This window comes from Hermetia illucens, chromosome 5 (assembly GCF_905115235.1).
Source record: "Hermetia illucens chromosome 5, iHerIll2.2.curated.20191125, whole genome shotgun sequence".
Taxonomy (NCBI): Eukaryota; Metazoa; Arthropoda; class Insecta; order Diptera; family Stratiomyidae; genus Hermetia; species Hermetia illucens.
The window spans coordinates 24,628,794-24,652,578 of record NC_051853.1 but is presented as its reverse complement, the minus strand read 5'-3'; the positions used below and the strand labels follow the sequence as shown (position 1 = coordinate 24,652,578).

Below are 23,785 nucleotides of genomic sequence, written 5' to 3'. Positions count from 1 at the left end.
GGTATTGGAGCTATTAATTTTCACGCATGCGGTGTTTGACAGCATTTTCTGGGAAACTTAAGGGGAGTCTCCTATAACGTGTAAAAAAGCAGTGGAAACTGTTTCTTCCAAAGATGGGCAATAGAGTATCAAATGAAAGGCCATAACTAGTGCTTTTCGGAACACGTTTTTGTTTTTTCAGCAGTAGTGAGGAAATGAAGGGAGGGGGAGGGATAAGGACTTAAATGAACGACTCTTTTTAAGAAATATCCAACTGAAACATCTGAAAAAATCAAGATGAACTCATGTTTGTGCAAATAAAGTGAATTATAGTACATAATCATGTTTATACTGTTGCAGAAAGCTAACACTTAATCACTTCAGGATACGATTTTTTAGGCTTGAATTATAAGAATGTAAACAGTGGCAGCTGCTCAAAGTTGCTGAGGTCTTAAAATAAAAGATTGCCTTGGAAGATACTTTTCCGTTTTATTGGCTAAAAGTGTTTAATTTAAACAAATACGTATTTCGTACGTGTGTATCTTCAAAGTTACTTAATGAACAAAAGCAAAAAACTTGACATTTCCTGAAGTGTTTCATGCTGAGGAGGATCTATTTTTGTCTTGGTTTATGACCATAGATAAGATTTGTTTTCATCAATTTACAATCCTATCAAAAAACCAAAGGCTAGTCGTTGGGGATGCAATTCAACCGTCATAATGGATTCCCTAGAGGAAAAAGACTATTAGACCATGAAGAAAATGCAAGAGTCACTGTGAACTAGAGTTCAAAACTTTCCCATAGCAACTGTGCTCCTATAAACCGGGATCAGATTCTCATCTCGAATTATGCAAATGCTTTCGATGTACTCAATTATGGTAGGTTCGAGCCAATCCAACGTGATTCCGGAGTTGATGATTACGTTGACAAATTTTACCTTCTTAACAATGGGAGCCTTTCAATTTATGGAGCAGAATAACCGCCAGTGAAGTCTAACGAGAGAAATCGCATTGATCCTGTAAATGTTGACATTGACCTAGATTTGAATAAGAAGTTCAAGGACCTGAGAATCGCGCGGCCTGCTCCCACCCAAGTCCTTGGAAAATGCACGGGACTTGATTGCTCCAAAGACTGAATAATCGATTGGTCGAATCATATTCAAAATAATTTTGATTTATTCGTTCCGGATACAGTTTTCCACAAGGAACTCCCACCTGATAAGTCGTGCGATAGGTGCCTGCCTATAAGACGAAAATAGGAATTTTATCCGAGGTAGGAGTATATATTTATCTACTTCGTTTTTATACGTATCTACCTTATTGTTAAGATCTGGCCCCTAGAGACGATTTTCAGCTAGAGCTGTCAAGCATCAGCTACAATTACAGAAATAAGGGATTAAAGCATTAAACTCTCACTATGGAATGTCGAAACTCAAATCTTGCTGGTGGCAGAAGCAGGTACCTGTAATCCAAGTGTGAATGAGCACTTGGGGGAGGGCAATGCTGACCATATTGCATCCTGGGGTACCTGAGCGGTCTAGAAATAAAGTCCTTTAACAGATTTCAAAGCCAAGTTTAAAGTTGGACTGTTGGGTCAGCGATTACTATTTTCTAAAAGCCCATCATCCAGTCCATCCTGATCGCTTCAAGGAGTTTTTTCATTGCCAACTCAGGATTCGATTGCTGCAAAGGACATGTTCTTCATTGGTTTTGATTGTTCCAACTCCTGAGTTTCACGTTTCATAAATTCACCCTCGAAATGTTAGCAACCACTGTCGAAAATACAAGTAAAACTCTCCAATGGTATTAACCCAAGAATTGCCCCGACAAATACCACGTCGGTAGCTGCTGCAAAATATCATGTTGTGTACATTTCGTTTCCAGTAAGGCCGTCTGTGTTCACTTTAAAGCGATTAATACCGCCTGTCATACAACCCACCGTGCTGAATGCTGCCATTACATTTTCTTTGTAATTCCAGTGGTAGTGTGTGAGTCGTTCAGATGGGTGACTCGCATCGCATAAACGATTCAATCAAACCCAGCAAAAAACACTCACCTGCCTCAAATAGAAGTGTTGCCATTTGGAGCATCAGTTTATCCGCACGTGAATATCTGATGTTATTCGCTTAATCAACAGTTAATGTGAATGGTCGCTTAAAAGATTCGTTGATTTGCTGGTCTTTGCCATTTAAATGAGTCAGACCGATTCCAGGGAAATTGAAAGTAGGTGGAGGTGTTTGACTTCTGCGAAATCTTCGTTAGTCGCACTAAAGTGCTAAATTCGTTGCGTACATAATGGAGAAGAAAATATGAAGAGCACAAGGTACTCTTCGAACGGAACGGAGAAAAAAATGGTTGTCTTTCATTCACAAGTATAATTATTCAAAAATTCAATTCAGATAATATCCCATTGAATTCTGAATGAGTTTTTCTTTTTTAAGCCCAAGTTAGTTTGTGTGTCCAGGCGTCGTCATTTGTTAGGAATGTTTGGGTTAGATGGGGTCCGAGAGTTCTTAGTCACCTGTCCCACAACGGTAGGTGACACCCGGAAACAACACATATGCTATTGCTTCGACAACTTGGACTTTGCTGACTAATACTCTGTTTATTTATAAATATTGAGAACGCCCTGCAAATTCCATTATAAATGAATAGGGTAAAGTTCAGTTACTTGGCTAAGCTCGTTTCCTCCACTCTGTCAACACTCCTACTACGTGAGCATGCTCTGCAATGCACCTTTCAAGTGCTTGCACTCTAGTGCATCTCATATAATGGAAAGCAATAATCTTTTTCAAAAGGTGTATAGTGCTGTGATACACCTGCATGAAAGCGTTGAGTATCTACGTATGTGCCTAGACCTTTGTTTATGTTTTTGTCCATAATTCCTGTTCGATTAACAGCAAATTCTAGGAGCATTCACTCTCTTAAATAGTGATTCTGAGCCCCACATATAATGACGAAAACAAGAATACGTTTCAATAGGTTATTGACTTTTCCACGACCCCCAACTTTTTTTTTAGATAAACCTGCATATCACCACGTAACAAAAACTAAGAACCTCTAGCTGTGAGTGAGATACCATGATACCATGAAACGTAGTTGAAAGTGTGATTTGAAGCTAATTAAGCGCTGCAGTTCAAACAAGGCTGGCCAGAAATATTTGCTTGGCTGCAGCAATGAATATTTTCAGGAAATATGGGCGATTTTAAAAAGAACACCTTTTTTGAGTGAAGCTCTTTCTTCTGTAAAGAACCAATGAACATAATCCCTTCCCACTTTATCAGTTACTCACAATCAGTAGTTTCTCTACAACAATTGCGTCTAAGTTTAAACAATCTGTAAACGCTACATAAATAAAAGTTAATAATATAAACAACAAATGTTGCATAATTCTTTTCGCAGAAATAAATTGGCTTCACCCCCGTTTTGCAATCACAACAATGCTCTAGACTGCCTGCCTGGCTATTGTTGGTTGACTCATCATATTACTTTTTATATGGGTCTCAATTTAAAGTATTCAGTCCAATTTGGGGTCACAAATAAACAGAGTCATTATTTTTAAGGTATTTCTGAAACGAGCGGGTAATGCGAACTGCTTTCAGTTTATCTTTTCATTCAGGTGTATTTGAAAGTCAAACATAATTTCTCTAATATTTCTGAGAAAGAAGGGAATCAGATTTCCCAATAACAACTGCCTGCAAAAACGTAGCTAGGCGGAGAGAGTTTTAGCAAATTGTCTAGACATTACCACTTTGTCAATTAGATAAAAAAAATACTGTTCAAATTCAACTTAGGTGGAATTATGTCTTAAAAAATCTGTCGATATCAGTATATTGATTGAAGTTCATTATCCACACTCTCTATCTATCTCTATTAAAAGTGACAGAAGTTGCACCAAACTTATTAAAATTGTTTTAGTTAATTGCTGAAACCTTTGCATGAATAGCTAGTTTTGTTACATTCCTATCCCAACATTTTTGATAAAAATCAGAAAGGCAAGATACTATTTCACATATGTTTAAAAATTGGCGCAGTTTTCATCTTCTGGATTGCTGAACATCCATTTCTTTCAATACATTTTGAGAGTTGAGTTCTTCATTCCTATCCATATTCTCTCCCTCATCGTAAGTTACATTTTTGCCAGATAAAATGTTAACTTCATAGAATTAATGTATTGATTGGCTGATCAATTCTATGTTTTTCTTAACGCTTTCTTTGGATTCGTATCGTAATAATAAGTAGCAATAATTAAGAATCTGCCCGCGAACCGACATTTTATTGTAAATTAAATCAAGTCACATACTACAATTAACCTAGTGAGTATATTTATATAGACCGCTTTAGAAACTTATCCGCTTGGCTCTGTGCCAGCTTATGATAATAATTGGAATGAAAATAATGGGCTCCTTTTAAATAGATAGTTATTTGATCAAAGTACAAAGTACCCCTCGGACACCACCTTGTCGTGGTGGGGGAGCTTGTGGTAGTTTACTGCTACACTAAGAGTGTCCAAAAACGCATGAAGGATTGCAACTCTCCAAGTAGTAAGAAGTCACAGACTTCGAATCCACCTCCGACTGAGAAATCAGGTCGTGGCCGAGGCACGGATTTTGGAGCCTTCACCTAATTCATGTTCCCCTACGGAGAAATCGGTGGAAGACAGGCTCTCCACTTCAGTGGAAAACCTACATCCGGTGTCTACGACTCGGTCAGCTAAAAAGGATAGTACAGCAACTCCCTTAATGAGAGGAACTGGAAATCTGACTACGGTCGGCCGATCGGTGGCACTGTTACCTAACTTTTCTAAAATACGAGGGAGGAAGGCTCGGCAGAAGGAAACTTCAGCCGCAAAGGAGAAGGGACTACAGGTTCGCCTGTCAGAACCTTCTCCTCCGCCTGTACCCGGAAAAATGGAAGAAAGGGGAGCTAGTAATCTGGACACAACTGATCTAACGCCGGCATGTGAAAATAGATCCATGCAGCCCGGACTCCGTGAACCTGGGAGGGCTTCTCGCCGACGACAACGGAAGGCACTGCGAAAGAAAGCGAAGTTTCTTGAGAATGAGGACATGGACGTTGCTACATCACCAAGTGTGGCGATATGCAGAGAAATCAAACGTAAAGAAGCGGAACTTTCGGAAGACAAGCTGGTAACCTCAGTGAGATCTACAGTGAACGCAGCAGATTTTTCAGTTAGCGGCGGTTTTCATATTAGACTGCACTTATGGCTACAAATATAAGAGTTAATCAAATCATCCTGCAGGATGCCAAAGCTTCTTCCTATCTACTGGCGACAAAGCTGGCAAAGTTGCAGGACTGTCCTTACATATTTATTTTTCAAGAGCCATGGGTTCGTTTTAACAGAATCTGTTGTATTGGATCAGTCAAGGGGACTAGGATCTTCTTCGATGAAAGATCCTCGAGACCGAGGGCCTGCGTTCTGATGTCAAAATTGTTAGAGGCAACCATTCTGAGACAATTCTGTTCCCAGGACCTCGTTGCGTTCAACTGACAATACCAGGTTAATGGTAAGAGGAGAAACATTATAGTTGCCTCTGCCTACTTGCCCTATGATTCTTTGCGTCCTCCGCCGACGCAAGAACCAAGGAATCTGGCAGTGTATGCAGAATCAAGTGGCCTTGAATTTTTAATAGGTTGTGATGTGAACGCTCAGCATATTTTTTGTGGCAGTAGCAAATGCAATCCTAGACAAGCTGTTTGATTTTATCACTTCAGCTGGTTTGATGACCGCGAAAGTAGGGTGCGCCCCTAAGTTCGTCTCGCAACTTTTCCACGATCGATGCAACCCCATAACGATCGCGGATATCCTCATTTCGGATGTGATCAAAACGTGTGACGCTACTAGTCCAACGTAACATCTTCGTCTCCATTACCGCAAGACGTCGTTCATTGTCTTTTATAGTCAGCCACACTCAGAAACATAGAGAGCGACAGGACGGCATTGCGGTAAATTTTAGATTTGAGACGGTCGTTGATACGTCGATCACAAAGAACACCAGTTGTGTAACGCCACTTCATCGAGGTTGCGTTAATGCGTGAAGCAATTTCATAACGCAGTTCTCCATTGGCTGATAGCGTTTTCCCGAGGTATTTAAATCATAAAAGGTATAGCTGAGACCATTAAATACAGGATGGATGACACACGGCAGATGAACGATTTGAAATACAGAGTACTCAGCCAATTTCCAAATTAATATATGTTTATTGATATTAAACGAAAGCTCATTACTTGCCATTTTAGTGTAAGTGAGACTTATTTATGAAAAATAACATCGTCCAGGTAATGTCTATCATGTACGATGCACGACTCAAGTCTCTTCTCGAAATCCTCCATCAGCAATTGCAGCAATTTCTTGAACAATCAAAAGATGTCAAAGTATACTGACAAAATTAATAGACCATTAGCTTAATCCCAACTACAATTTTATTTTATTATGAAGGGAGTAAGTTGCTCCCGAAATATATATATACATAATAAAATAAAATTGTAGTTGGGATTAAGCTAATGGTCTATTAATTTTGGACTTAACTACAAACAGAAATGTCCTACCGCTAATTGATGTGGCTTATTTAAAATTATGAAAATTCGTACAGCAAACTTTTTCAAATCGTTTACTTAACTGGGTACAGTTGGTTAGATTTATACCTCCTTTGTTAGTCGCTGTGTTTTCTAGGAATTTGCCAACGGTTGGGAAAAGTATCAAGATACCAACGTTGAGCTGACCTCGCAATTGTAGGTCGTAAGAACTATACTTTAAAAGCTATGATTCCTGAAGTTTGTGTCCTTTTGTTGGTTGGGCCTTCCCAACCAGGAATTTTTACTTGCAAAATAATGCCTATCACCATTTCTCCTTGGGACATAAGTATTCCTGGGTATTTTTTAGTTCCAGAAAACTGACATTTATTGGGAAGGATGCTTCAGTTGGTGCGAAGGGTGGACCCGTCGAGGCAGGAAGAATACCGATGATATTAAGTAGAACTCTTCCGCTGTTTTCAATGGCGTTCTGATTTATGTATCATCAGCTACGAAACACCGGGTTGACAAGAGGTCCACAGAACATGAACCTACAATTAAACGATGCTTAGATGAGCAGCTTTCGACTCTAACCCTTCGAGAAGGATCTTCATCCTTATTAAGATCCAGTGTTGTACTTTTTCAGTAAGGCAGGCTAGCCAACTGGCTAGAAAGGCAGATCTATCGGCTTTATCCAGTAATCCAGTAATGATATTATTAAAAACCCATTATTCTTCTTGAGCTATCCGTATTTTTGCAAGAAATCCGTCTAGCTTAAAAAGTACCATAGGTATACACGGAATGTGTTCCTGGTCTTATTTCAACATTCTACTAATCCATTTTTCCTGAAAAACAAACTTTGTTATCTGATCATCTGAGCAACACGCGCATCAGACTTTGTAGTATTGGATTCACTATTGTATTCTGAAAACGTGCTGAGTACACAAGGGTCACGTTCATTGATTAGTTCCTGGAATTGATTCTGGAGTTTGTAGGTTTTGGTCTCCTATTATGAAAAAAAGCTCTTAATTCGCTTTCTTTGATTTGTTTTCTTCAATTTTAAAATTGTCTCCTCTAAATATCGGTGTATGATAGGCTCGCCTATATTGAATGATTTGGAGCCATTTTCATGATTACTTACCAAAAGTAATGACGCCAAATCATATAAAACCACAACAACCCAGTGAAATATTATGCTTAAAAGCACAATAAACGAAATTCAAAAATTTACCTTCAAATTGTCTGACATCAGGCTCAGAATTCCTGGTTGACGCGTACGTAACTCACTGCTACCGGAATACAATATAAACAGATTCTCCAATAAATGGTTTATTGCATCGGCATTGGGTGAAACAGTCCATTCAGCAAAATTGATAAGCGTTGATTTTTCTAATTTGCTACGATGCTTGGCATAGTTGTTCATTTGCTTGAATCTAACTAATATAGGGTTAATAATATCTCGCATTCTTAGCAAAGTTAACTCAAGTTGAGTGTTCATTGTAACGTATTTGTTTATTGAGTCAATCGTCCAAGCTGCCTGGTGGTGACTCTGTAAAGTAGAAAATGGAAATTTGTTAGTTTTTCTAAAAGGTAATGACTTGTTTATTTACACAAATTTACACAATTCGTACAATTCGTGGAAAATGTTAAATTTATATACAAATGAATGACCATTACTTCCGATGGCTAACACCAAAGTGGCTCGTTTTCGACCGCATATTCCACCTTTAGGTTGAGATCATAAATGTTTGCTTCTTAAGGTTAATAATTTTACCGAGATTTTACTGGTTCTGGAACGTTAATTATCCAAATACAGATATCGTCCTCTCAGTAATAACGAAACAAATGTTTGTATTTAGGCTACGTAGGTTATAGTTCGCTAAGCAAACCTTGAAATAAACGCTTCTTGTTGCGTATTTAACCAGAAATAATATTGCATATTATTTTTAGTATATTTTGAAGATGTCTAAACTCTGCTAATAATAATAAGATTTGCACTAAACTTTTCATTTTCACTGCCAATGTGTTTTGTTTCCCAGGTCAATTTCCCTGAACAAACTTAGGGCCGTTCCTTTGTTGATACAAAGAGCAAAATGGTTGAGCGCCAATCTCTTGATCTTAATACCCTGGGTTTGAATCTCGATCGTCAGTGATTTTTAAACTCGTCTTTGTTCTATCCCGCTGTTGTATGCCTTTTTAAATTTCCTCCCATTCTGTTTTTCATTTTAATATCAAAAAGTTTCAAAAGATATTTATTGATATCTACTTCCATTTGCTAATTTGCGGGGGTTATTTTAGAAAACATGTTTAATTTAACTCCATAATTTGGGGCCGTTTATTGAAATAGAGAAAAAAATATAACATATGTACGGCTTCCAAGAATGTTTTCCAACTATTCCGAGATCCACAAATGATAAAAACTAAATTAACTTAGCCTTGATAAAATATTAGTATATTATATCCAAATAGTGATGAATAAAGGGTTCTTTCACAGAAGCAATCAATCATGTATGTAACATATTAATAAATATAATCACGAAATTCCACGTGATTCCAATGTGACTCCAGTGAAAGTTACTATTATTGGCAACATAATTCCAGTGACATTTTCTATTTCAACGAGATTCGTGGCGAATTCGAAGAAATGTTAATTGTTATATTCAAATTGTAGATTGTAGCCTCCGAAGAAGGCACTATATCTTTTAATCCTCTTTAAATAATCCCTTTCCCTTCAAAGCTGGTGGAAGAAATAATTTACTATTTGGTTAGAATCTTGATCTATCGTAATCCATGCTTGACAGTCGGACGGGTAATGCAATACGTAAAAAGGATAACAACTTTTTGGACTAAACTCTGAATTCGTAGGAAAAATTAGCTAAAATCGTTGTTGAAATACAACAGCATTTGCAGATGAAAAGACATGCATCCAGCCTGAAATTAAATGAATTTTCCTAGGTCCTTGATGCATATTTCATTTTGAATTTTATGGGTTTTAGTTCCGAAAAATTAGATCTGATACTTGGACTTCCCCCGAAGCAAATAAACCCATGGCTTGAATTATTGTATGAGACATATGTGCATAGCAGAAACAAAATGGTGGTATTTAGTCTAGATCATATAATAGATGAAATTGAGGCTCGATAGTCCTTCTTGTTGATTGTGATGGGCATTCTGTTTTTATTGTTAAAAAATAGAAATTCCTGACTAAAGTGCACGCTAAATATGTATTCTTTCTTCTTAACCTAAATGCATCTTTGAAAAGATGAGTTGAGCTATTCAATTAATGGAAGATCTTCTACCATGAACAACGGGCTGGGGGGATCCTTGGGAAAAGTAAACCTTGAAACTAACATAAATGTCAGAGGCGCCACCTTCTTTAAATCCACACAAACGCTTGCCTATCTACCAGACACGTACAAGCTGCCTTCATCCAAATCATTGCACATTAATCAAGGCAAGACTCGAAATATGATGGTAATAAACTGAAAACAAAAAAGATAGGAGTTCTCTCTCTTCTCCTATATTGGGTCGAAAATCACAACCGATAACATCTATGACGGCGAAATTGACACACATGTTTTGGCAGTCAAAAAAAACCTATTTCGGCTTACAAACGTTTCACCATAGTTTTCAAAGCTTCCACTGTACAAGATAACGATCTTCGCCAGCCGTCGTGGTACAGCACATTGATGAGCTTGGAGGAATGCTGGATTATCTTGGAAACTTGTTCCTTGTCTCATGAATGATGAGCCAGCTAACGTAAATTTAGTTAAAATAAGGAGTTAACCCCATTTGCGACTTTGGAAAAAAGTCGATCTACGTCCTTAAAATTTCAAGTCGATTCGAATAAAATTATCTGAGATAAGATCGTTGAAGGAGAAGAATCTGTACCGCAAACGACTTGAAGTTGAAACTTTAAAAGGAGTTTTCTACAAATGACATGTGACTAAAATTATACGAAAACTACTGAACCGGTCTTTTTGAAACTTGACAGGCAGTGCATGAAAAAATAGTGTTTGATCGTTCGATTTATTTTTCAATAAAAAATACCGGTATTATAGGAGAAAAACGACTGTTTTTTTAATGAATAATTGAGCCATTAACTTTGACTGTCCGCCATTTCGTGAGAAATGCATATTATTTTAAATCCTTCAATCAAACACTAGTTTGGTCATATAACACAACTGTGATATATTTAAAAAAAGAAAAAAATACTGAAAGTTATTTATTGCGGCGGTCTGCACGGGGCACTGGCCCATAGGGGACCATGCCACATGCTCGGCATACCCTACAACTCGCATTGCCGAAGCTGCGGACAAGGAAGGGAAATCTTCATGCACTTTCTCTGCGATTGTCCAGCTCTGGCTAGAGTCAGGCTACGGACACTGGGTAAACCATTCTTTGGGGACCTCAGAGAGATTTCTAGCTGCAGGGTCGGAGAGCTGCTTTCCTTCGTGAATGCTACGGGCTGGCTCTGAAGCTGAAGGCTGGACTCTGCCTCCCCTGCTCCCATAACAACAGTCACGGTCTTAGGAGTTTCTGGCATCAAAATGGCGCATCAAAGTGCTAATTGGGCTCCTCGGAGCAGCCACTGATACCTACCTACCCTACCTATTTATAGCTTGCACTTTAAATCATATAATGATGGTGTAAAAAGGTTTCCTAGTTTTCTTTGAGAAAATCATGAAAATGACCTTTTTTGCCCTACAAGTGGGGTTAGACACTTAAGGAAACAGGATTGCCTCTTATGGATTGGTCAGTGCGTTCTCCAGATTTGAATTTAATCGGGAATGTATGAATGATTCTTACACGTCGAGTTTATGCTCAGAATCTTCAATTTGACTTAATTCGCGAGCTCAAAGACCTGGGGTGAGGGCTGGATGTCAATAAACAATTCCATGGTTACGCAACAACCAAAGTTCTTCAACGTGCGGAGGTACAATAAATGAATTAACTGATTTTCAATATTGTTTGTATTGTAACGGTGAATCCGAATTAAATACAAATGACGGCAGCATCCAACGGCAAATTGTGACTGACGATATGGAGGGTATTTCGGAATCTAGGCACCGTATACTGGCAGCCTCTTGATTTTTCTTCAATTTTTTTCGGCTGGGTAGTTTCTGAGAATGGGTCCGTGAAAGAAATGAACACTTTCGACCCCCCGCACACTCCCCACCTTTCCAACAAATATTAAAACTAAAACTAGTTTCGAAAAGTACTAACCGAGATATTTTCTTTGGTACCCATGATCATATTTGGTGAAAAAAAATTTACACCCCCTTAAATTCGACGTAGAATGATGTAACTCACTATTTGCGTGAGCGTTCATAGTTCCCATTTTTCCACCAAATTTGGTGTCAATTGCTATAACCGTTCCCGAGAAAAGAGTGTGACAGACATACGAACGATTTTAATAAGGTTTTGTGTTACACAGATCCCTCTCATCAGACCTGCTCCAGTCACTTTGGCCTTTAAGCCGATTAGAGCCATTGCACTAGGAGACAATGGGTTGGGCCGTACACTCGCCGGGATTAGGATTAGAGAGAGGTATCGAAAGATCTGAAAAAAATCATGATGATGTCTCTGAATGGTATGACATCTACGCCTCAAATAACTCCCACATTGATATCTATTCAAATAAAGTTGATATTAGTACAGCATGTAATAACAGAGTGAAATTATGCGGTGTTTCCAACGATTAATTAATTGAAGTAATAAAAACTTGTTGTTTCTTTTTCGTTGGTGGGGGTATTTATTCTTGCAAAAACCGATATTTCGGGAACCACTTGTTCCCTTCATCAGTGCTAACAAGAAACTTGTTAGCAATAAATACCCACACCAACGAAAAAGAACAACAAGTTTTTATTAAAAGTGTAGAATTTCATATTAAAAGTGTAGAATAATTTGCAGTAATGTAGACCACAATATAGAGCATCATATTGGGAAGTTTGGTGGAAATTCTAATACTATTAAGAAATTGGGTAGTAGGTCAAAATTGTCTATTTTGCGTGTAAATTTTATGCACCCTAAAAAATCATATGTAGATATGTTGAGAATCAGATTAGTGGATAGTCTGACTTACCTAATACATATACTTGAGCGGCTTTGCCCAAATGGAACTGTATTTTTTTATAAGATAAAACACGAAAAATGTCCTATCTGAATCGCCGAGCTTCCCGCTTCTGAGATGAGAAATAGACTCCCCGTGTTAGAAAATGACTATATGTTTTTTTACGCCGAAATAGTAGTTTCACCTGTCGAATTACCATATCCACTAAGAAACCAATTCGGAACGCTCATTTGTTAATTATAATAGTTTAAAAATTGCATTCTCACAAGGCGGAAAAGAAAACGCGGTGATGTCATCAAGCGGGCAATTTGAATCTTATCTACGTGAAGGTATCTGGTTTAGTGTTTGTTGTTACTTGTTACTTTTCAAGTAATCAATCAGTTTTTAACAGGAAAGCGGGAAATTGATGCGTGAATGGATTATCCTTCAAGTTACTTTACGTTTCGGCATTAAGGGTAACAATCTATATAGCAAATTTTGACATTTTTACCTGAACGCCGATAAGACGTAGGTTACTGGAAGTTTCTCAGGCCACCAAAAAAAATTGATTTCCCCTGAGCGGTATCTCTTCTCTTGTGACTTGATTTGAATTCGAATAATAGTGACACCAAATTCTAAAGCAATCTCCTTTCGGAACAGCCAAAAAAGCTTTCTGCGGAGTTTTTGTGGAGTTATTTGTGTAGCAAGCCACGAAACAATATTTCATCGTCCTCCTTGGCATCTCACGCGGGAAATTAATTTTGACAGTTTTATATTTTTATGAGTAATTGCCAGTTGCCGGGCTACTGAAGTTTCTTGGGTCGTGTTATGACGTCACACAACATGGCGCGGGTTTTTCAGTCTGAATTTGGTGGAAACTTCAATTGCTGATAATTTCAAAAACTGTCTTTGAGAGTTTTGTTAAATTGCACTATAGAAGTGATTTCCGTCATTAGTGAAAATAAGGCGGTGAATCTATTAATTTAGTTGGGACGAACAAAATGTTTACTCATCTGTACGATTTTTTGGTAACGTTAACCTATTTAACGGAGCGTTACTATTCGCTCACGATCTTCCAAAGGGACCTTTTTCGGAGCCATCGTAATTTTTCTCAATTTTATCCACTTTATTTGCTGTGTTTGAATCTATTCACAATTTTGTACCTGCATTTTCTTCCTTCTCTAGAAGTCACTTATAACATATACGCGCGACCTAGACCAATACTCCCATTATAGTTAGATTGCTCATTTTCAGCCCTGTTCGTATCATCCTTCTTACTTCTGAATTTTCCATATCGTATTTATTCCAAATTCCTATCCTATTTATTCTCATTTTCCCCCTCTTCACGTTACATGCTTTTTGTTTACTTTTCATTGTGTATTAAAACTTTTGTTACATCGTTCAATTATTCCAAACATACGGTTCAATGTTGATGACCAAGACTTCCTCGGCTCTGAGAGATATGTTAGTTTTCGACTCTCAACCTCGTTGTTACAGGATCGGATCCCGTTTCATCATGGATGTTTCTGTTCGTCATTGTGTTGCTCCCCTCCTGTGGGTATGTCACTTGCAGAGCTTATGTGTGAAATGATAATGAAAGTCATTATCAAAATAGGAGAAAAATAACAATACGAAGAAGAAGAAACTGTATGGATGCCCTATACTCCTCAAAGCGATAGATACAAATAAGTTTGTAGATACTTAAGCTTGGCGCACGGAACCAAAGTCAAAGATTTTCTGTTGACAAATCTAGCATTTTGGTCATAGATATAATAATTACGAATAAACCTATAATTTTCGGTTGGTGGTCTAGAAATTTTATCACATGTTAAGCTAAACTAGTTGTAATAGAAATGCCTTCGCTTAGATCACATTATTTATTTAAGGAATGAGCACGTATACCGGCAAAATGTTGCACAACTTGTTTCATGTTTTGTTGTTTCACCTGAGATTGGAAATCATAGACTCGGCGTTAGCACGACGACAACAATTTGTTCTCGATTTGCCAATAGGCAATCATAGAATCTTATCTATATCCACGACAGCGCGATTTCGTCTATGAGTGCTTACTATGCCTTAGGCAGCAAAGTTTTTGGAACCAGTTTGAAAACGAACATTTTCACATTTTTAACGTTTTTCAAGTATTTTTGTTACTAACGTTCATTTTCCTGAGATGAGTCAGAATTGTTGTCTTCCAGACCTGGTTTGCATTTCCCATTAGAGGTAATGCCTTTGACTAAGTTTTTCTAACTATGAATTGTTAAGAACTTTGAATACACCATACACCGTTAAGACCAATGAACTTTCATTGGTTCTGTCTTATAATAGGGAAATCCCCATTTAAATTGCACATTGTACACTGAAGCAGCGATATAAGCACAAAGATGGATTGTTCGGCGCCCATGTAGATAAGAAATTCTCTCCCTTGCCCGTAGTTAACGCATATACAGTCAGTCCCTAGTCCAATCATTTGGCTCGCGCGTGCGAAGTCCTCGTCTTGCTCAACTCGCCGATTTGTTTGAGGCGATGATTCATGCACATAATCCGATAGTATCTGGCTTCAGCACATCACGTTTCAGCACAAAGAAAAACGAGATTTGTGTTGATAGATGCTGATGTAAATTAAAGTGATTCATTTCAATACAGCTCGCACACACAAATTCCTAAGCTCTTATAATCCCAACTATGTCAAACCATAATCTATCCATGCCATGGAGATTGCTTCCACTTTCTGACCACCCATATCTCTATGCACGCACTTGAAATTATCACATAATGGAGAAATCTTTATTTGTTACGATGACAAGAGTCGATCCATTATTAAAATTATAAATAGACATGTACACAAACCTTCGCCTCAGCCATTTCAATTTGTCGTGAAAGTTCCTTCAACCGTCGCAAAACTTTCTTATGCTTTTCTCGAGTTATTGGCAAATCAATTTGGTCGCCGAAATTTGTTTGCTCGACTATATCCCATGCTTGCAGAACACCCGTTGCAACCTCCTTCCCGATATGTATAACATCCAAGACATCATCGATTATTGCACTTGTTCTCTGCACATTACTCAATACTAGGACTAATAATAGCGACACTGATAACACAAAACGCTTCATTTGGGAAATCTTCTATCTCGATTCAATTCAGATTGATTCGTACGTAAAATAACTTGTTTGGCGAAATGGAAACCGGCCCCCTAGACGAAATTATCGATTTGAGTGCTACCATTTATTATCACCCTAAAACGAACGACAACACAAGTGGAATCCGTAGTCTGCAACTGTGTTGTGTTTCAGGGGGTCGAATTATGGGAGCGCTGACGATGCAGTGTCCACTCTCAGCCACACTCTATTGCACTGTGGTGTACTATGGATATAGCGTGAATCGTGATGCCAATTTGGCTAAGATAGTTAGGTTGAAAGAAACAAGATCTCCCACCATATTATCAGTGTGGCCGTATTAAGATTTCTGAGGCCACGATTAGTATCTCTTCCTTACTCAGCATTAGCGGTCACGTTTTAGCATCATCTGGCACTTTACAAGTCGCCCTTACAGCTAGATGTGCACATATTCTTAATTAGATCCAACCTAAAGTGCCTTAATTTTTCAGAATTCTCCTCAAGCCATCCAAATTTTAAATCGATGTTACCAAGAACTTTTATAACTCAATCTTTATTTTGTTTCGTACGTTTTCAAAATGTTCCCAGCACAATAAAAGATTGTAGCCCGGTCACACTTCACTGTGTCACATGTACGATTATGTACGCAAAATAAAGGAGGGTGGTACCTATGTATGGTACATACGTACATACTCAGAATAATAATCTTGTGGAGAGAGGTCTGAAATCAGATATTTGAAACTTAATGTTTCAGCATTTCTCGTAAATTTTTGAAAATGATAATTTAAACTGTTGAAAAAGCATGTTAGAAGTTTAGACTCAGCAGTTCCATTTTCACTATACAGTCTGTACATAAGAGCGTGGTCACTGTTGCACGTAGATCAAAAATCAGAGCGTCCTGTTTCTTTTTCTATGACATAGAGGCACCTCAGTCCTTCATGCTCTTTGTAAACAGTCAGCTCTCTGTCAAATGTAGTCTTCAATTGAGTGGTTTTTCGAAATGAGTGCTGTTTACGCCTCTCGCATGAAAAAGGACCCAAATTAACGCAAACTGCTGCTGCGAAATATATGGGAAAGTCGAAGCAGTTCGTTAGCAAGTGGATAAATCGCTATAAAAAGGTCGGTAACGTTGATGATTTTTCTGATCGCGGAAGTGCAAGCAAAGTCTCAAAAAAAGACGAAAAAAAGATTCTCGCATTGTTCTCGAAAGATCCCACTTTCACTTTACGTGGAGCTGCTGTGAACTTGAAAGCAAAAAGTGTTTACATATCTTACGGAACGATTCGCAGGCACTTGCTTGCCAATAAACTGAAATATCGCAGTACTTTGGAAAAACCAATGTTGAGTGCAAAACACGTTGAAAAACGAGTGGAGTGGGCGAAGGAAAACTTGGACCGCTATTGGAGCAACGTAATTTTTTCTGATGAATCCTCCTTCTGGGCATTCCGAGCATCAAACACGCCTGGACAACCTCCACCAGTAGGATGCTTCAACGGACTGTTAAACACCCCGTCAAGGTCCATATTTGGGGGTGCTTCTCAAACAAAGGTTTCGGTACTCTGTTCTTATTTACCGCGCATTTAAATGCCGAAAAAAATGAATAAAATATATCAAAAGGCTTTGTTACCATCTGCTAAGCAATGGTATATCAAGAAAAATGAAAGCTGGATCCTTCAAGAGGACAACGATCCGAAACATCGGAGTCGACCGTCTAGCGAGTGGAAGGCGCAAAACGGAGTTGTCACTTTAGATTGGCCATCTCAGTCACCGGATGCAAATCCCATAGAAAATGTGTGGGCTCTGATGAAAATGCAGCTTCGCAGACGCAAGCCATGTAATTTAGATCAACTTTCTCGACAAATTCGGAAAATTTGGAGGTCTTTTCCGGTAGAATATGCAGAAAAACTAGTGGAAAGTATGCCCCGACGGTGCCAGGCTATAATTGACAATGCAGGAGATTGGACTTGCTACTGAGGTATTTGCATTGAGTATTGACGACCAAATTATCAATAAATTTGCGAATTTTCGAAAAATCAATTGTTGTTATTATTTAACAGTGACCACGCTCTTATGTAACAGATCGTAATAGCTTCTAAAGGTAGTACATGTATGTATGCTCTAGATGCCGATTTTCCAATCAGCATTCCTTGTTTTACCAGGGCTCTCTTAACAGGATTATCCTATGTGCCGCTTGATATTTCAACCGTTTTAGGTCAAAGTGGGTTTCTCTATGTTATTGGGTTATTGGGAGGAGGCACATCTCCATTTGTAGTAATTTGAACCCAAGAATTCAAACGTTTTCTTATTCGGTGCCTTGCCTCTATCGTCCGAATCACAATTATAATTTTAAATATTAAAATGGTGGAGTCATGCAAAATCTACAAAAATCGGGTCAATTTTTCACTGAAAATCCACAACAAAATCTAGAAATTACTAACGAAAATATATAATCGTGGTTCAGATCAGAACTACAAATGTGTAAAATATTATGCAAAAGTTTCAACCCGATCGGTTGAACAGAGTTTTACTTGTGCTTCCCACCAATTGGAACAAGTCGGCAAACCGGAAGCTGGACGCTTCAGGTATGAAAGGTTTTGTGTATTTCTTTTATAAAGACATTTGAGTGTGTACATAACACGTAATATGCGCATATAACATATTATGTGAGAATATCCACTTTTGGGTGATATTGACATTCAAAATTTGGAATTTCTAAAGAAGTGTCAACTTTGACCTATTATAACTTTGTTAGTAATAGTGCGATTTCCAGCAAACTTGGTAGGATCAAACTATATATCAGCAAAATTTCGTGATGCTAGGATGAACTTAAGGGAGGTTCTGTAGCCAATTACTGAAAATTATAGTAATATTATTAACTTTATTTGAAGGGATATCGATATGGAGGGTATTTCGGAGCCTAGCCACCATATAGTGACAGCCTCCTGATTTTTTTCAGATTTTTCAGTTGGACAATTTCTGAGAATGACCCCGTTAAAAAAATGATCACTGTCGACTCCCGAACTCCCCGCCTTTCCAACAAATGTCAAAACTAAGACCAGCTTCGGAAAGCACTAATCGAAACCTTTCATTTGAAACCCCACATGACTATATTTAGTGAAAAAAAAATGTACACCCCCCTTTTGCATAAATGGGGACCTCCCCTTAAATTGGACGTCACAGGATGTAATTCACTGTATGCGTGAGCGCTCAAAGTTCCCACCTTCACACCAAATTTGGTGTCAATCACTGCTACAGTCTCCGAGAAAAAGCCTATGACAGACAGACAGTCTGTTTTGTGTAAAACAAAACCTTAAAAATGCGATTTTGAGAAAAACTGCGTTTAAAATTTTGTATGCACGCCAACATGACTCGTGCTCTTCTATTTGCTGTACCTTGGTAAATATTTTAGATTTCAATCTGAAAATCAATTGTGCACATATTCTGCTTACAAAATATAAATAGATTTTCTTTAGGAATTGAAGGAATCGTAAGTCCGCTATCCACTAGATGCCGGACCGGACCGTTTGAGAAGCAACTTAGTTTTATGGTTGTGGTCCACGGACCTTCTTGGGCAAGCACCCAAGCTGCAAAATTAGACTTGCGACTCCGTCCAGGGCAGAGATTAAGCAGGGTCTGATAAGCACCCTGACCAAAATGGCTACAGGATGATATCTGCTTCCTTATATAAATTCAAAAATACGACATGTGCATTAATTATATTGAGGACAAAACCGTCGAATAAAGATTCAAGCCTGAAGCCAGCCTGCTATATTAGATTTTGTTTAAGAGTCTAGAATATAAATAAAACAAAAAAATCTATTTCTGTAAACCCCCACATAAGAAAACCTCCTTAAATATGAAAGATTGCCTTGGAAGATATTTTTACGTTTTATTGGCTAAAAGTATCTAATTTAAACGCATACGTATTTTGGGGACCAACTGTCCCCTTCTGCAGTGTTTTATCTTTTGAAAAGTTTTTCATCATTTGGGTTTTTATGGCTGTTCTTGTGATTATAATATATCAATTAGGTTTCTATTCTTCCTAAAAATTCTTGCCCATGTCCGTGTTTAGCCTTTTTTCGGGGGGAATTTTCGAGATGGGGAGATTCTTGTAGGAATCTAGTCTCCTAACGTCGTTCATCTCCTTCAAGATGTTGGCATTATCCAACGACATATGGTGTCCCTGCTCTATTGTATGTCTGGCAACCGTGGACCTTATGTGTGGGTTTTATCGTATTTTTAGCGGATTCGGCCTCCGTTTTGTTTGCCCTACGTAAATCTTTTTGCAGTCTGGGCAGGAGATTTTATAAATGCCGCTTTTTTTCCGTACACTCTTTTTTGTCTTTGACTGATTGTAACCGGGTCCTGAGTAGATATCGTCTGCTGGTCGAGGTGACCCGGAATCCACGTTTATGTAGCCGCCTTTTGATGTTCTGCGTCCGACCCGAGTAGGGTAGTGTTATCCATTGCCTAGGTTTCGTGTTCACCTCCTGTGTGCCCGGTTGAGTTTCTCGAGGATTGTTCCTGCTTCTTCCCTTTTGATAATTGCTAATACGTCATCCACGTATCTGATGCAGAATCTCGGGGATGCCCCAGCTTCCTCGAGTTCATTCTTCAGGTTCTACATATATACTTTGCGTAGCAACGGTGAGAGGGGGTTACCCATTGCTGCCCCGGAGGTTGTTTTATAAAATTTATTCCTGAATGTGAAATAGAATTCACTCATGCATGTGAAGGCCCATTTCTAACACAATTTAGCTTTCTTCCTCCATTCGGATGAATTGTCGTGTGTCGTGATCCATTCCTCGAACAAGTGTACAGCTTCCTTCATCGGTACACTTGGGAACAGCGCTTTTACGTCGAAGGATACTAATATTTCATCACTTTGTATCCCTCCGGGATCGTTGAGTTTGGCAATGACTTCTCTGTCGTTTTCCACTGCTCGTTGTCCTATTTTTAGATTTAACCTTTTGACTTCTTCCAAGAGCCACTTCGCAATATTTTGGGTCGGTGAATTCGTTGCTGCGAATATCTCTCTGATCTCGTTGTCTTCTTTATGTATTTTGGGGAGGCATTTGATTCTGAGCAGAGATGGGTTAGACATTCTCAATTCGGCTGCTTTCTTAATAATGGGCTTCCATTCAGCCAGCGCCTTTTCCAACTTTTTAACGGAGTTTGGCAGAAGGTCCTTCCTGATGACATGAAACATACCTTCTTCTAATTTTTGACGTACTAAGTCGTCATATGCTCCTTTGTCCATGATAGCCACTGCGTTTTCTTTGTCTGCTGGTAAGTAGAAAACGGGTTTCTCTTTTAACTTTTTAATAGTTTTGTGATTGGATTGGATTGGACGATGCTCTTTTCTTTGTGGCCATTCGCTTGGTGGGGGCCAGTAGTCGCCTGATTTCTAATGTATATTCCTGCCTCGATGTCAATTATTATGTCCTCTTTGGGGAAAGTGGGGTCTCTTATGGCAAAGTTCAAGCGTTTATTGAGAAGTGAAAGCTGTTCCTGGATAAAGTGTTCATTGGATCTGTTAATCGCATAGTTGGGTATGAATTGTTCCTTCGATTTCTTTATTGTACCCTGGCCCGCTTGTGTTGTGGTGAGCGCCTTTCGGTAGGGTTGATGAAATATGGATTCCTTGGCTTTTAGGTGTAACGTTCCGTTTTATACACCATTTGAGGAACCTAATGATCTCGCTGATGTTTGCTATTGCTTTTTTGGATTTCAGAAGGTTATTGTATTCGTTATCTGGCTTGGTTGTCCTGTTCATGGTTTGAATTCGGAGATGGTTTGTTAGCCTAAGTCTTAAAACGAAAGATTTCCTTCCAAGATATTTTTCCGTTGTATTGGCTAAAAGTACCTAATTTAAACAAATAGGTAGCCTCGATGTGTTGTTAAGAATGAAATGTTCTGATCTTACCTGTAAGTAGTCGACTTGAACGACGCAGTCCTGCACTTGATTCATAACTGGGAAGATGCATATAGAATAACGATAGTATGAACAGGACTTTGGCCTGTGTAATAGAAAAAGAATTTTTGGGCATTTACTCTGTCGGTCTCTTATCAGAACCAAAATAGTTTAATGAACAAGCTCGGCATCCTTAGACTCGATAAACCATCTATTTGTGTGTATCTAAAACGGCACATATAATCAGCACTTGTCCGTTTCAAGAAGTGGAAATTTTTATGAATCAACCATTCTATAAGAAAGTTTATCATTTGTAAACCACATTGAATCATGGCTCTCTTTTTCGGGCACTTCTCCACAAAACTTCTCAAAGTGTTTTCTTCGCTTACCACATGGAACCTATAATCAGCCATTTGTTGTCTCATTGTCTCTCGAATATTTTTGTCTTACAAGTGGTACTTTTGTTAATGTTCTTCATTCACACCACAGAAACGTGTGTGTTTATTCAAAACTGTCCCGTCCGTACTCGAGTGCCTGCGAGAAAATGTATGGTTTCTAATTGAATGTTATATCCGAACATATGTATATATATGAAAATTTGATCCCACATACATAAGAAATTAAAGATATGAAAACGCTTAATTCAATCTATTTATCAATTCTGATGAATTGCAAGTCTTCATTGAACTCTTGGGCATGATTTCCTTTTAGCTGTATTATGTTGCTCATATTGCGTGCGATGCAAAGTTCTATTATTACAATGGCTGTAAAGTAAGCTGCGAACACACATATATTTCTGGATTCTTCAAAAAAGGCGAGAGTTGCTGCTGTGACAACTTCATATATCCTTCATTTGTAATACTCCAATATACGCATTACCGAGAGACAATCCATAGACCCCAAGATTGCCTGTGTTTAATTTCTTCAAATTGTATCTGATTGATTTCCGTAACAGAAATCCGTAATAGATTTAAGGCTAAAATAATCTTTAGAAAATTTCAGATAAAGGAATTGAATATATACTGGCGAATAAACGTGCTAGTAAGCTTCTTCGATCTATAGGTATTAACAGTCCTGCTACGTAAGTGTGGATATCGCCTCACATAAAAACAGGGAATCATAACTATCAAACTCTGAAAATTGGGTTGCCAGTAATAAGCCTCCTTTTTCTGCTTTTATGACAGTACAAACTGATTTCGTCCTTAGACTTTCGAAGTACTTGCCTTCATTCATCACGATCATCCATCTTCATCCTCCAATTGGAAACCCAAAATTTATCTTAAAGCTTCGCAATTAGCGTTGTACTTTCACCTAAGCTGATGATTGGCTCATTGTCATTCTTAAGAGTCAGACCAATTTTGACAAGACGAAGATATGATAGACGTTGTACTTCCAATATTTCTGCAGGGCTTCCTTGTTTCGCCAGTTTGGAACCTTCCTTGAAATTTTCCAATTATACTCCTGAATTATTGAAGACCTAAACTCGTATAATTCACAATCATGTGGTGTTTGCGATTATATATAAATGGGGCGATTACCACCACTTTCGGTCACGCTGCTCCCAAGGCAAAGATGAGGCATCGTCTGATGAGTTCTCTCTGCCCTGGACTTTTTAAAAGTCAGAAATTTCCACAATCATCAAGAGGCAAAAGTTGCGATAGTTTGGCCATCTACAACTCATGCATTATATTCAAATACCTAAAAATTCATGCGAGGGAAAACCCGAAGGTCAGTTCCATCCTAATGGTTTAACGTGAGTTCCCGTCTTTCAAGCCTAACCCTATGGTCTTCTTACGAACTGACCAAACTTCCATCCAACTAAGGAGTACGGCGCCCGAGTTGGAATGCAAATCCACGTTTGAGGTCCGAAGGTGTCTCGTTCGTTTGGAAGTAACCACAAGCTCCATGAAACTCTCACTAGAGCGCCAACTGCTAATAATCGCCCCAGGAATTCTTCTGAGACATATGAACTCGGAGCACCATCACCTCAGATGAGTCCCCGTACAAATTCGGGTCTGATCGCCGTAATTAGGCCTTGGAGCATTCGCCTGTTGAATCATGAACAACAAATCAGCATTAATATAGCGTTTCCCAGCGGCACCACATAGAGGTTCTCTTTGGCCACTTGGTTTTAATTTGGCCGATACCTTCTCCTTAAAACATCAACCCGAAGGACAACGACCAGTGGG

The 23,785-nt window shown here is 38.5% G+C and overlaps 2 protein-coding genes across 5 annotated transcripts in view; one reads left to right on the top strand and one right to left on the bottom strand.

Moving 5' to 3' along the window:
• Nucleotides 1-15,924, bottom strand: part of LOC119657592 — a 33,905-nt gene extending 17,981 nt beyond the window's left edge. The window contains exons 1-2 of the mRNA XM_038064575.1: nt 15,416-15,924; nt 7,745-8,062 (exon numbers count right to left, since the gene is read on the bottom strand). Of these exons, the coding sequence (XP_037920503.1) occupies nt 7,745-8,062; nt 15,416-15,679 (582 nt within the window). The 5' untranslated portion in view covers nt 15,680-15,924. The remainder of the gene's footprint in view (nt 1-7,744; nt 8,063-15,415) is intronic.
• Nucleotides 1-23,785, top strand: part of LOC119657591 (E3 ubiquitin-protein ligase Ubr3) — a 114,962-nt gene that overhangs the window by 76,481 nt on the left and 14,696 nt on the right. The gene's annotated exons all lie outside the window — the stretch shown is intronic.